This window comes from Larus michahellis, chromosome 14 (genome assembly GCF_964199755.1).
Source record: "Larus michahellis chromosome 14, bLarMic1.1, whole genome shotgun sequence".
NCBI lineage: Eukaryota > Metazoa > Chordata > Aves > Charadriiformes > Laridae > Larus > Larus michahellis.
In genome coordinates this window covers 6,942,297-6,956,884 of record NC_133909.1, presented here as the reverse complement: position 1 = coordinate 6,956,884, position 14,588 = coordinate 6,942,297, and the positions used below count along the sequence as shown (strand labels likewise).

Here is a 14,588-nt window from a genome sequence, read left to right as displayed (position 1 = left end):
AAAACAGATTCACCTGGAACAGGACAGTCACTTTGGCACTCCTCAGCTGCACAGGTATGGTTCTGCGAATGTTTGCTTGGCTCTGTAGAAATGAGGTAAATTACCGCTTAGGAGGATCTAGCCTCTCTTTGTAGCTTATTTCACAGCAAAATGCTCAATGTTTCCTTTCACAGGTGAATTGAGATAAGCCCTCATATACTCCTGAACACTGAAGAAATGCCTCCTTCCCGATCCAAGGCTCGGCACAAAAAGGTTGGAAAAGAGAAAGTGTTGAATTGTGAGAAAAATGCAAGCTCCCCAGGAGATTCAAAGATCCACTGTGGGAGATGGTGGGAAGGTAAAAGTAAAGGCCAGCTGAAGGGCAAGGAGTCATTGCCTGAACAAGATAACAGCCTTGAAGAGGACCCCTTAAAAAGCCAGAGGCTGGTGAGGCTTCAGGGAAGCAAAGAAAATGGCAACAAAAAGTTATTCCGGGGGAAAAGAGCCTACAAGAGAAATGATAAAAGAGAATCTGGTTTGGGGAGAAAACATGGAGAACAATCAGTGTCCAAGTTGGAGGGGAAGAAAGGAAAGGTCTGCAAGCAACGGGAAATGACATCAGGACGAGACAGTGAGGACAGTAGTGGTAAGGAGGAAAAGGCCACCATGAACAGCAAGAAACACAGTTTTAAAAAGAAGTGTGGAAAGCATCCTGCTGTTAATGAAAAAGTCACCGAGTCAGAGTCTGTGAAGTCAATTGCACAGCAAAGTGTTGAAGGCTGTCTTCAGAAACACGACTCGCCACAGAAGGCACACAATGCCAGGCATAGGGAAATGCACAATGAGAATCATGGCTTTAAGGAAGCTTCTGAGCAGAAGTCAGATTCTCAGTCCCAAGGCAGTATGGCACAGGGAAAGGGTGAGAGAACTAGGAAAAAACAAGTTGGAAAACATACCAGGATTATTGTCACTGAAAGTGCAGAAGAAAGTATCCTGGAAACCTCAGATAACTCCTGCTCTGACTCCAGCAGTGAAGGCCATTTGACCCATAACAAAGGTACAAAAGAGGTTATAATGGACAGCACTGCAAGCAGTGAAGAGAAGAGTAGTTCTTCAGAGGAAGATGGAATCAGTGAGAAAGAAGCCATGCTTGAAGATCCTCCTGTGGCTGAAGGAAAAGGCTACAAGGAACCGCTTGATGAAAGCAATGAAGCATCTAATGAAACTGAAAGGGAGAAGGTGACCACAGATGGAAGGAATGAATCTGAGGATGAAGGAACTGACTTTGCAGGATTGGAGGCAGAGGAGAAAATTAAGAAGCAAGATGACGTGCCAAGACAACCAAAATCTATTCTAGCTGAGAGCAGTGAGGAAGATGATGATGTAAGCATTTCAGGATTCCAACTTAAAAGTCCTAAGAACAGAGAAGATGGCAATAATGAAGTAGGCAAGGAAAATATATTAGAAAATGACAAAGTTCAAGCTATGTCAAAAGATGTATATGATAATTTGGACAGCAATGAAGAGAACAGCACTGAAGAGAGGGTTAACAAAGGAAAAGAAAATGCAACAAAACAGCCACTGCCTAGTGCTGTGAAAGCAAAACTCCACGTTCGCCTTAGCAAAGTACTTCAAGGAACTGAACAGAAAGACAACGTGTGTGATGAAGGCAGAGTGCTGAAAGGTAGCCCTTTGCTCTCCAAGCAACAGATGACATTGAAGGAGAAATCTGGGAGGTGTGAGCCTGTAGAACAAGATAAAGTGGTAGGACTTACACAGAGGGACAGTTCTTCAGACTGCAGCAAGCAGGAGTTAGCAGCAATGATGCTTACAAAGAAATACTCTTCTCAATCCCAAATCCTTCTCAATCTGAAAAACAAACATAAAAATGCTGAGACCAAACTATTAACAAGCTGTAAACCAAATCCTATCCAGATGGCTGTGGAAACTAACTCAGACCTGAAAAATGTTGAAAGCATCTATTCAAAACCCACGACTCTAGAAAGCCTCAGTACACAGAAAGAACTCAACATAGCTCAGAGTTTTGGAGAGAAAAGATTAAATCTTTCAAATATTTCAAGCTGCTCCACTATTACAAAAAAATCATCTGATAAACAGCTCCTTGGCAAGAAGAAGAAAGTGGGAAAAGTTGTTGGAAACGTTAAACTGAGTTCAGGCCAGACTTTAGAGGCCAAAAAAGTGAAAGCAGAAGTGGTTGCAGAGGCACCTTCTGAAGAAGAAAGTGTGCATGATGGGAAAGGATCCAAGTACTTGCACACCCATTCTGCTTTTAGAAAAGTCACCAGCTGGCTTGGTCAAAAACCTGCCAAGAAAGCAAGACTGAAAGCTCGTCTTCTGAGTGTGGCACGTGCAATTGGAATTTCAAGATGGCTCTGGAAGAGATTTGGGAAGAGGAAGAGGAGCAGCAAACCTTTTGGATTCAGAAGCAGAGTGGCAATCCGGGTTGTAAGCACTGCTGGGTGGCTTGGTCGGTCTGGCAAAGCCTTCCCTGATACAGCCGGACAGCCAGGGAGCGCTGAGTTGAGTGACAAAGAATCTTCTCTTCCATTAGTGGAGGGGAAAGGTGGTCCTAAAATGGCAGAGGGAAGAGAAGTGGGACATGCTGATTTGCCTTCTGGTGATTCCCCTCTTCAAAGCAGTTCCTTTCCATGCTTACTTAACTTGGATGAGGAGAAGAACAATGCTACTGATGCCAAATTTGCTATAGTATTCCCCAGAGTCCACAGCATCGTTAAGACAAATAGGTCCTTGGCCAGGGGCTCTGGGAGTGGTTATTCCCTAGAGAAACTGAGATCTCTATTGGACAGAAAATCTGTTGTGTCTGTGCAACAGGGTCGCAGATTCAAATGTGACCTACCCAGATCTTTGATGGATCAAAGCCCTCAGAGAAACAGTGAACAGGGCTTCCTTGCACATCGAGAAGAGGATCCAATACATACATCAGATTATTCCAGTGAGGTAGATGTCAAAGAGGCTTCAGGTGTCCTCCAGACTGCAGGGTCCATAGTCACACCTGGTGTTCACTGGTCTCAGCAGCAGGCTCAGGGATGTGATCCTGCAGCATGGCTGAATTCTGAATTGCTACTGCCACGACTAACCATTGAGAACCTAAGCAAATGGGCCATCTACAAGGACCCACATCTTGCCAACAGCCATGTGATGAAGGTCTGCAAGGAGCAGTGGGAGGCAGAAGACATCACTGACAATATGCTAGAGATGGAATTCATGCAGAAACAGGTACAGGTGTTGCCTCCAGTATTGTAATGAAGCTGAACTTTTCCTGATTTTCAGTAATGTATCTATGCATTTCAGGTGTACATGTGTGAAGACCACCGTGAAGTTGAGGAGATTGAAGATCTAACCAGACTGGAGTATGTGTTGTCAGTGGTATTCTGCAGCTAATTTAAGGTCACAGGGGTTTACTTGTTATCCTTCAAAGCTACTGTTGGGTCAACAGCAGAAAGCACATTATAGATCCTTGGCTACCATGTGAGAAAATAGAGTTAATTTGATGCATGTCATAGCTGAGTAGCTGATGCTCCACGGTAAAGCTAAATAAAAGACTAAATTGCACTGTTTAAGTTCTGGACCTACACCGAATCATGTGGGGAGGAGCGCAGTTGTGGAGGGAACTCCTGACTGTTGTGTATAGTGTGTCCCAAAGCTCTGCTGCACAGAGAGTGCACATTGAATCTCTGCAGTCACACACCAGAGAGAGCGGCCCATCTTAGCAGACTTTCTTACAGATGCATCCACGGAACTCTGCCTCTCCTGTTAAATGGTTCCCAGTCCTGAAATTGGTTCTGAAAAAGCCAAATATACTTTATGGGTAGGGGAAATGCAGTTTAGAGGCTGATGTGACTTTTGTGGTGTTGCAGAGGGACAGAACTGGGAATTTGACATACCATTCTTGTTGCATGAAGTGAATGGTAGGTCAGGAAGACTTGCAGGATGAGAGGCACATTTCTATGTTGTTTGCCTACTGACACTGGCATCTGTGGCTTTAGCAACTCCCGTTGCCTTCATCTATGGCAAACTCAGGCCCTACATCTTTATTAGCTTTTAAATCATGAGTTCACTGCTATTGTTAAAAGAAAAGCCCCTAACACTGCTTCTCACACATGTCCTGCACCTTCAACCCTTTACAACCTGTTGAGATAAACAACTGTGAAGGCCGTGTGCAAGGAGATGTGATCACACAGAGATGGACGAGCTGGATGTTCTGAGCTTTGGCTGCTCTGTTCTCTGATGTGTTTAATCCTGGACATGTTGGAATCATGTGAATGCAGTGAAGAGTTTCAGATCCCAGCCTCCTACAAAATCCTTGGGAGGGAAGAACGGTTAATATTAACGCATGCAAGTGAAGCTTATGGCTGACAAGTCCTTTCCTCTGTTTGTAGGGAAGTCTGTGAGAGCTCAGTTCTGCTGTGTCTGAAGAAGAGGTTCCATCGCAATCTTATTTATGTACGGGTAGTGATGTTTGGTTTTTTGGTTGGTTTTTTCAGTGCTTATTCATTCTGAGCAATAAGCTTTAAGAGAAAATAATTTCTATCATTCCATCAAGCTTTAATGATGCACCAAGTAGCTCAAGAGCTCACTCATTACTGGGAACAATGATAAGAAGGATACTCACACCGCTTTTGCTCAGAAAACAGGTAGCATGAAATATTTGAGGTAAAATCTGAAAGTCACAGAGTTTCTCTAATTTTGGTATTTGTTGACAACCCACAAGTATACTTGGGTTCGGTTTTAGCCTCAGCTGCTCCAAGTGGAACTCTCCTGTCTTAGCGGAGCAGTTCTGAGTAAAAATTGGGGATCTCAAGAAGAAACTTCAGAGTTTCTGCAAACATTTCACAGTGTTGCAGTCCAGAGCTACTTCTGAATGGCTAATTGTTCTCTTTTTCATTTACTGGCTCAGGTGTTCAAACCTGTGCCTGTAATTTCATATGAAGCTTGGAAAATAGGTAGTGACCAGTGAAGATGACCACGGACCAGTGAGTGCCCACTTATCCCAAAATATTAATGATAGGGCTTTGAAAATGACCACTGAAAAATTGCGCTATGCCCTGAATAAGCTGACAGTATAGTCAGAATAGACAGTATTCCTTAAAAGATTATTTTAATCTTTGTATAAATATATGTGTTCAGTTGCATTCCTCATTCAGAAAATTCTAAGAACTCACCAGATATTTTTTCCCTTTCTTATGTTTTCCTAGACTTACATTGGACAAATTTTGGTTTCTGTGAATCCTTTCAAAGACCTCAGTATCTACTCTGAAGATGTGGCTACCCAGTACCACCAAGGGACTCTCTCAAAAAATGCCCCGTATGTTTCTCTTTCTCAAATAAATCCCTAAATTCTGTTCCGTTTGTGCTCCAGGAAGTATTTTATTTTCCTCCGGTTGTCTGATAGAGCAGGGGGAATGCTACAGGAAGTGAGCAATCCGTTTGGCAAAGTTGTAGTTGCTTGAACTTGTAATGCTACAGAGCTAAACTCTTTAGGTCCAGTTTCTTCAGTATTGCTTGAAGGTCCTGAATTCAATGCCTGCTGGGACTGTACCTGAGGAGTTTTGGCAGTATGCGCTCCCCACTGCAAACACTGGTACAGCCCTACTAGAGCTAGCAATGTAGGCAGGTTCCTCTAGTGTAGATAATACTGTTGCTGTCCCTTTTATTAAACACCATGGCACAGAGCATTACTCAGGTTAGGCTGAAGAGGTCCTGAAGGAACCCGAACTTTGCCAATAGCTTGTAACATTGGTATTAACCTTATGTCAGATTTCCCTGGTTCCTTACATTTCTCAGATCAAGATACTGGCCCATCTGTAATGCAGATCACTGATGAGTAACCTTTTGGTCCTGTATTTTTGAGGTAGAAATGTGAGGTCAGTTAACTGGGATTTTCTTTCTGTACATCTAGACACATCTTTGCCATAGCAGAAATGGCCTACACGCTATCTCAGTCATCAGAGCAAGAGCAGTGTATCATCATCAGGTGGGAAATAAGGGTACTTTCTTGAAGGCTTGTTAATTTCTTTATGTAAGACTTTAATCTTTGTATTTTCACTGTCCGTAAGTTTATCATTCTGGCTCTTTTGTGAAGGCTGTCAGTAGAGAACATGAATAAGATGTATTGTTATTGCACTCTGTGCAAATACAGCTGAATTTATCTTCACATCAGTTTGGAGGAGTGGAGGAGAAAGCGTTTGGCATTCCACAGTGGAATTTTATTTGAGCCTATTTTGTCAAATTGTCTCACTGTTTCAAAAATATGTGATCTTCATGTGTTGTAAATCAGTACAACTCCACTGATTTACTGCAACAGGTGCTCTGATATGTCTAAATTAGGTAATTCTATTTTGATGCCAGCTTCCTTACCTCTTGTTCCTCCAGTGGACACAGTGGATCAGGTAAAACAGAAGCTGCCAAAGCAATTGTGCGATATCTGACCATGCTGTACCAGAGATCAGACAGTCATGGGATCAGACAGGTAAGAGGCAACTGAAATTGGCTTTATGCTGTGATAGTTAGGCAAGGAGTAGAAGCCAAAGACAGGGTAAAGAGGCCACACTGTTAATGTTGTTTCTTTGTTCTTGTTTAACTGAGCTGGACTTTGAATGGCTTGCGGTTCAAGGTGAAGCTCCAGTAAAGACATGAGGAGAGCTGATGTATTGTTGTTCTGTATTTTAGTATCTGGGAGCCCTGATGCTGTATAGAGGGCTGTATCTGTTTGAACAGAGAGATGATACTTGCATTAGAGACGTTATAGCATTGTCTGGGAGGTGAATCTGAACAAACACAGAGCAGAAGTAAAGTGAAAGATCATAGCAGTGAAGGTAAAGACATCATAGAGTAACTCAACAATGGCTAGAGGTAATGATACCAAGATAAATTTAAAAAGTTACTCTTTAGACAGGCAAGAATTATTTCAGTGGAGTCCCATTTTTCTTGTATTTTCAAGCTAACAGTTACTTAAGTTCCTTTTGGGTTTTAAAACCCATGATTGCTACTGAAGTGTTCCCTCCCTCTTTTTTTCAAGCCCTGCAATGTCCTACCCATCCTGGAGAGTTTTGGGAATGCCAGAACCATCCTCAATGACAACTCAAGCCGTTTTGGAAAGCTTCTGAATGTCTACCTGCAACAGTGAGTTAAAGGAGCATCTTGGGATGCTGTCCTTCCCAATTGTCAAGGTGTGAGAAAAGATCTAACAGTGCTTTGAGCTCTTGCAATAGCCCCCCCTCCCCTATACTTTTGTTGTCATCAGGATAGGAAGAGGGTGAGTTTACAACCCTATTTTGCTTTTAGATTTCCTCCATGAAAGAATAGATCTTCACCTCTTAAGATGGGTGATAAATTAAGAACAGAAAAATGGATCAAGTGGTTTATACAAAGGAGCCATCTAATACAATGTTGTGTCTCCAACACTGGCCACAAGCATTCACTGAGGCAACAGTAAGAACAGGCAAAATATATATAATTGTTTTCTTTAACACTCTGTTAGCTGTTAACCATTTGCAGCAGCTCAGGAGCTTTTCTGAGACTCTTGTGGTTTTCCAGTTTCCTCTTGGATGCATAGAAACTTCATGCCTCTGCAGCAGTCTTTCGCAAGTGTTCTACAGGTCTAACCAGTTCTATGAAAAACACCTTTTTTGTTTTGAACCTGCCTCCTTTCTAATTTCTGCTTGCTTTTTTTCCCTTTGTTTTTTTAGGTTTTTTTTTGACTGTTGCCAAGCAGTGAGCTGATATTTTCATGGAACTGTCTATCACAACCCCAAGGTCTTGATCCTAAGCAGCAACGGTTAACTTAGAGCCTGTCAGTTTATATGTGAAGCTGGGATTACTTTGGCCTATATGCATCACTTTACATTTATATAAAGTGACATACAGTAGGGGTATTCTGACATATGAAATGAGTGGGTAAGGTCAGATGGGGGAGTGATAATGCAACAGCTACGGCTGAAGGGAAGAGGCCTGGACCAATTTCAGGGCAATATCCTGTGAGGATCGTTCAAGTCCAAGCTCCTTTGTATTCTGGAGCCTGTTCAGAACCGAAACTCAAATCTGTATGTTTCATAGCTGCTTTCTCTGTACTAGTCTGATACAAAATGCCAGTGCTGGAAAGCTTCAAAATTCAGACCAAGTTGGTCAGGTCATACCCTTGTTTCTCAGCAACAGTGCCGTCTGCTAAACTCTCAGAGAAATGGATCTACAGAAAACCTGTCACTAGCTTCTGACAGCACCTGTTGTTGTCTTATGCTCAGTGGCGTCGTGGTGGGAACATCCATCTCCCAGTACCTGCTGGAGAAGTCTCGTGTGGTATTTCAGGTGAGGACCAATGAATCCCCTTCCTCTTAGGGGGGCCCTGTCTCCCTTACTCATATTTAATCTTAAATTTACTGTTAAATAACAGGGATGGGAATAATATGAGAATTGCCTCCTACTCCTCTGTGTAGCACAAGGTGATCACTTATTTTATTTGAATAAAATAGGAGGTTGCTCTGCCCCAAACAGGGTGAATTAAGTGACTTAATAGAGATTACTGTAAGTTAAATCTTTCCTCGACTACTTTTTCTTAATGTCTGGGGTGTGGAAAAGGTCAGATATTGGAGCTGTGTGAAAGGGACTGCTCTCAAATGGAATGGTCTTCAGATGTCAGTGAGAAACCCTGGAAACTTTGCAAATGAAATAGTTCTTGGGTGGCTTCTGGCCCCATCTTTCTGACCTCAGAGTTTGTGTCCTGCTCTTTGAGTGTTTGGTTCATGGCAACATGTATTCTGTAGGGTTTTAGAACTGGATATGAGTCAAGTCTATAAACTGTGTCCCCATCAGGCCCATGGTGAGAGGAACTACCATGTGTTTTATGAGCTACTGGCTGGGCTGCCTGTGGAGCAGAAAGAGGAGTTGTACTTGCAAGAGGCAGAGTCTTACTTTTACCTGAATCAGGTGAGTGAGGCGAGGATGCTCTGCAGCAGAGTGAAATGACCAAGACATCTCTTCTGTTTGGTTAGTAAGGCACCTGATAACTTTGCATCCCTCACAGACAATGCTAAAGTCTGCTCTGCACCTTCTCACACCTGACCTAAGAAGGACTACCTTTGTCTCTTATGTGATCTTTTTCTCACCTTTCAGGCCCCTTCTGCTCCCAAAGAAAGCCTTTTTAAAAAGCAGTCATCGTGTGGGCCCATGACTCCACCATGTGGTGAAAAAATCCTTTTCTCATTGCCTTTCCTTGCATTTGCAATTTATTGTGGGACTGAAGAATAGGGGATATTTCTTTCTACCTTTGGCAAAACACTTGCTTCATTGACTGAGTCAAATGGTGTAAATTTTAAGCCCCTGAAATTTACTACTGATTACAATCTATTTAAATCGGAAAATTGTTTGCCAGACTTATGACAAGCCATCACCCTAGAGCACAGTTTCTTTTGTTTAAGAATGTTTTCCATACTCAAGGAGTTCACAGCAATAGCAAGATGTCTTTGCTATTTCAGCTGTGTGGGTCAGCTTTCCCGGGTGGGCAAACTCTTTACAGCAGCTGTGGTCATGTGAGGGATCCTTGAGGAATGATTGCTATCATCTTCCCTTCAGGCAAGGAATGGACAAGTACCATTAATGACTCAAGGATGGAGGGCAATTAATGGCCCATCCCTTAGTGGAGTTATGTTCCTAATTGGTGAAGGATCTGTATTGTAAACTAAACTCTTCAAGGTGATAGTTAACAGGAGTGTCTCAGCCTGCTGCAGAGAAGAAAAGGGAAAAAGATCAGCTCATGAGTAAAGAAGTTAACAGAGACTGACAAAATCTCTCTTGGATCTTGGTCTTCGAAAGAAGAAGCCCAAGGGCTGCCTGGACCTCATTCTTGTCCTCATCTGAATCTAGTGATCAGCTGGAAACTTTTGTCAAAGAATGCACTTGTAAACAAACAGGTTCTACAGACCCCCTTGACCCAGGATTTAGTAAACTTTAGGATCACAGGCATTTGTTATGAGTATCCTCTTGTAGAGAAAATCACAAGAAGAGTAAGAGCGATATGCCCGTGTTGTGGTGAAGCTCTGTGGCAGAGGTGAGTGAGACTATAACCCAGGATGGCTCTCTGGGTGCACAGAAACCCATTTGCTTTGATACATTTGGTTCTGGTACCGTTTGGGGTAGCAACTCTGACGTGACTGACTTGGGAGTAGCTTCTGGCATCCCTTCTTTCCTCAAGCTGCAGTCCAGCAGTGGGCAAAGGGTAGCTCGCGTGCCTGTACTGGAACCATATGTGGAACCGTAAGTGTGTGTGGGCAAGAGAGATCTTTCTCAAAAACTCCAGAGAGAAAAAGAGACTGATCTATCATGAATGCTGAGCTCCCACTAGTGGTGTCTTTGGTCTTTTTATTTCAGGTTCTTCCAGTCCTTAAAACATTGAAATCCTTCTCTGAAGATTGCTGCTGGTAGCTCAGCTCCAGCCTTTGGCAAAATGGGCTGACCACGATTATCTGTCCCTATTCTCTCAGGGCAGAGCATGTGACATCCTGGGGAAGGAGGACAGTCAGGACTTTCTGGTCTTGGTGCAAGCTCTGGAGGGAATCAGCCTCTCGTCTGATCAACTGACCTCCACCTGGGCTGTTCTGGCTGCCATTCTGCAACTGGGGAATATCTGCTTTACCTCCTACGAGGTACAGTAACTCTTGGCAGCTTGGGAATGGGCTATTTGTGCTAAACATTACTGTTACCCCATGTGATGGGACTGGGGACATTATTCTCGACTGAAGGCGATCCCTTGAAGACCATTCTGTTCTTTTGATATTAGGCTCTAGACTGACCTAGGCAGGTACAGAAGATGGGAGGCAACTAAAGGTCATTAGAGCCTGGATGGCTCTTTGAGGAGCCAAAATGAACCTAGATGCTGGTGTTTTGACCAGGCTGTGTGTGACTAGCTCTGTGCCGGTGAGGTGCTGTTGAGAATATTAATACTAGTGGAACCTAGTAACACATCCATAGTTGAATCTGTTGTTCTCCATTATTTAGAAAGAATCCTATGAGCATGCAGTCATCGCCAGTGACACTGAGATTCAGATTGTGGCCAATTTGTTGCGTGTCTCAGCAGATTACCTGCAAAGTGCTGTCACTCACCGTGTCACTGTGAGTACCTTTTTGGCAATTTCTCATTCATCCTGAAGCACGGAATGCCCTAGCCCAGTGCTCTGTCAACAGAAGGGCCACCATCTTAGAAGGTCCCAAATCTGGGAGGTAACAGCAGAAGTAAAATGGTTCCTGTGCTGGATGGGCTGAACCCCTCAAGGCAGTGCTGTAAAGATGGCAGAACTCACATCCAGGAGGGCTTTTCTTGACATGAGGTGCCTTCAGGCTTAACGCTTTGGCCAGCTGACTCCCACCCTGAAATGTGTCAGCAAAATTCTGTTTTTACTTTCTCCTTTGATACCTGGGTAAATTCTCAGGCCAAATGGAAAAAAAAAATCCATTTATTAATCAGGCTGAATTCCTTGCTTATTTAAAAAAATATGTGTATTTGTGAGATAATAACAGTAAATTCCAGCTCTTTATGTATCCAGGTGACATCTTATGATCGGATCTTCACCCCTCTGTCTGTAGAAGGAGCCATCGATGCCAGGTGACTTCTGCTGTTGTTGTCTGGGTTGGTGAGATGTACCCAAGGGTGCTGTCTTTGCAGTAACTGATTTTACTCCCCTCTCCTACTCAGAGACTCCATTGCCAAGGCTCTGTATTACCTGCTCTTTGAGTGGCTGCTGCTGAGAATCAATGAGTGGTTGGCTCCCTGGGAATCTGACTGCGCTGTGGGCATTGTGGACATACACGGCTTTGAGGTTGCTTTTCTGATTCTTTTGATATTGTCTGGGCTGCAAGCACATGTGATAATTCTCCTTAGTCACTGCCAGAAACGGGAAGGTATCTGATAGGTGGGGTTTCTTTCTGGTTTTGTTTGGGTATTTTTGTTTTTTCTTTTTTCCCAAAAGGAGACAGTAATTGTACCATGTAACGTAGATGTCTGTATTCAGAGGGGTACTTTTTTTTTTCAGATGCAGCAGAGAAGTCCTCCTTCAGGGTGTGATTTAACACTTTTACCATAGACTCTTGTTATGAAATGCTATCTGGAGGAGCCCATAGTCTTTCATGACTGTGGCATAGGTAGAATCCTAAGGTACATAGGACTGCAACTAGTGTTGGTATGTAAGTGGAGTCCTAACAATCACAGGCAGTTAACAACCTAGTGTCAAACAGAGTGGTTTCTGGTGCTCCCACCATGTCAGGCTTGCATGTTTGATACCTTTGCATGAACTGACCAGTATGGTGCTGCATAGATAATACACATAGCTAGCTTTGGTTCTGTCCTTGTAAGGAAGAAGAAAATGATTTGATTTTAAATAGGAAGAAAACCAGCACTTTGAGCCAACTTGGCCTATTGAATTAGCTCATATGCTGTTTTAAATACACATCAAACTGTCTTTTCAGCAAGTGCATTGGAGTTCAGAAACAAAGTTATGTGTGATGTTGGAAGGACACATGAGGATTTTAACTCCATGGTTCGATTCTCACCTAAAGAAGGTTTGACAAAACCTCCAGAATTTTCTTAAAATATTCACCTATACACAAATTCCTATAAAAAGCAACTCAGAGTCCTTTCCCTGTGGCCCGTGTTCTGCTGCTCAGCAGTGGCCTGGGGAGCCAGATTTGATGGTTCCAGCCATCAGCCTGTTTTGATGGACCAAAGCCGGAAAAATACCTAGTAAATATTTGCTGTATTGATGAGGTGAGCTGAACAAGCTAATTCTTAATGAATCACATTTTAATTCTTTCTGATGCTATTACTAACAGAAGTAAGAAAAACATGTTTAATGTAGTTTTAATCTAACTGTTCCTATTTGTTTCCTGGAGACTTGGATAAAGCATAAAGCTGGGAATATGTTAACTCTATCTTTCACAATTCATTTCTTTTTACGTGCTTCAGCTTCATGTGCAACAGCCTGATTTTCTGTTGTTCCCAGCCTGAATAGAGACAAGTCCAGAATCTGAAGAGATTCGCCCTGATCAACTGGGCTTTGGATCGGGCCAGGGACAGGAGAACAGGAGATAATTTTTTAAGCAAAGGCCCTGCAAGGTGATACTTTTTGAAACTGATGTTAGGTTAGCATCTAGAGTTCTGGGTCAGGAATTGTTACCATTGTGGCAGGTATACGCCCATGTCTTTGCCCCACTGAGCTTCTGGGCGCTTTGCAGACTTGCAGTAAGGAAAAAACAGGCAGAGCAGGGGCTTAGAGTGATATGTGCTCATCAAAGCCTGTGAGTTTTATACTTAGAATTCCTGTTAAAATCTGTGTGTTCTGATGAATGCTGAAAACAATGGAGCTTGTACAGGTAGGGATGTGCATCTGAGAGTAGATCTCTTCTTTGTGCTTCTTCACAGCTTGTCTTGCTTCTTGCTGTTCAGCCTCATCAATAAACCAGGCTGAGATCTTGCAAACCAGTCATAAGGTGATTTGAACTTCTCAGGTTCATTCACACTTACTGATTGGAACAAGCTGCCTGAACCAGCAGCTCAGTTCAGCGCCATCTGGTGCTGTGCATTATTCACAAGAAGACGCAGTCTCCTGGGAGGGCTGCGGATTGGAAGTGATGATGCCTTTTTGTCTTTGCAGGATCTAGGTGTGAACAGCTTAGAGCAACTCTGCATCAACTTTGCCAATGAGCATCTCCAGCGATTTTTCAGCCAGACTGTCATTGCCCAGGAAGAGGTAAATGGAACTCGCTCCCTCCACTTATTCTTGTCTGCATGTCTGGATTTGACTGGTTGGTCTTTAATATGCAGGAGGAATATAGAGAAGAGCAGTTAGATTGGATTCCTATTTCCAAGATGTACAGTGAGTCATGCTTAGATTTCATTGCTGCAAAACCCCATGGCATCTTGCGTATCCTGGATGATCAGACTTCACTGACTCAGGTGAGAAGCTCTTATCCTCTTATGTGATCCCTTTCACAGGATGCTTATGGTGAGGCAGATACACAGACTTAACAGGGACTGTGTTCGCAGAGCTATTAGACTTTTTGCCTTCAGTTCAACAGCGGCTTTTTGGCCTACTGGATATGTTGCAGCAGCAGAAAACATGCTTGTCATCTCCTTTACAGGCCACTGACCACACTTTCCTCCAGAAGTGTCATTATCATCATGGAAACAGCCCTTGGTATGCCAAGCCCAAGTTGCCTTTGCCAGTCTTCACTGTGAAGCACTATGCAGGCCCTGTCACTTATCAGGTGAGCTGGCACAGGGCTCTGAGCAATTGGAGCAAGAGCAACAGACCAGTTTGGAAACATGCTGTGGATGTCCTGATGGACCAGCTCCGAGTCCTGTGAACAAAGCCCTCTCTTTGTAACTGCACATGCCTCTAGAGCATCCGTTTATAAGAAATTAGGAGCTTCTTATTAGTAGAGGCAACTAAGCCGCCTCTGGGCAGAAGCAAAATAGGCAATGGCCTCAGCTACCCAACAGCCTACATTGCTTGTCTCAGAGCCCTGGAAATCCAGGAAAGCTGTTGCTGCTGAAAGAAAGTGAGGGGTCAAAGCCAATTGGG

The 14,588-nt window shown here is 43.3% G+C and overlaps 1 protein-coding gene across 1 annotated transcript in view; it reads left to right on the top strand.

The window, feature by feature from the left end:
* Positions 1-591: 591 nt before the first annotated feature.
* The window catches only part of MYO15B (myosin XVB), a 45,294-nt gene continuing 31,297 nt past the window's right edge, over positions 592-14,588 (top strand). Inside the window, exons 1-16 of the mRNA XM_074607404.1 lie at positions 592-3,237; positions 3,313-3,371; positions 4,401-4,464; positions 5,217-5,326; positions 5,921-5,995; positions 6,370-6,490; positions 7,016-7,143; positions 8,262-8,325; positions 8,830-8,943; positions 10,497-10,658; positions 11,011-11,124; positions 11,556-11,614; positions 11,705-11,828; positions 13,659-13,754; positions 13,829-13,960; positions 14,146-14,271. Coding sequence (XP_074463505.1) covers positions 592-3,237; positions 3,313-3,371; positions 4,401-4,464; positions 5,217-5,326; positions 5,921-5,995; positions 6,370-6,490; positions 7,016-7,143; positions 8,262-8,325; positions 8,830-8,943; positions 10,497-10,658; positions 11,011-11,124; positions 11,556-11,614; positions 11,705-11,828; positions 13,659-13,754; positions 13,829-13,960; positions 14,146-14,271 — 4,194 coding nt within the window. The remainder of the gene's footprint in view (positions 3,238-3,312; positions 3,372-4,400; positions 4,465-5,216; positions 5,327-5,920; positions 5,996-6,369; positions 6,491-7,015; positions 7,144-8,261; positions 8,326-8,829; positions 8,944-10,496; positions 10,659-11,010; positions 11,125-11,555; positions 11,615-11,704; positions 11,829-13,658; positions 13,755-13,828; positions 13,961-14,145; positions 14,272-14,588) is intronic.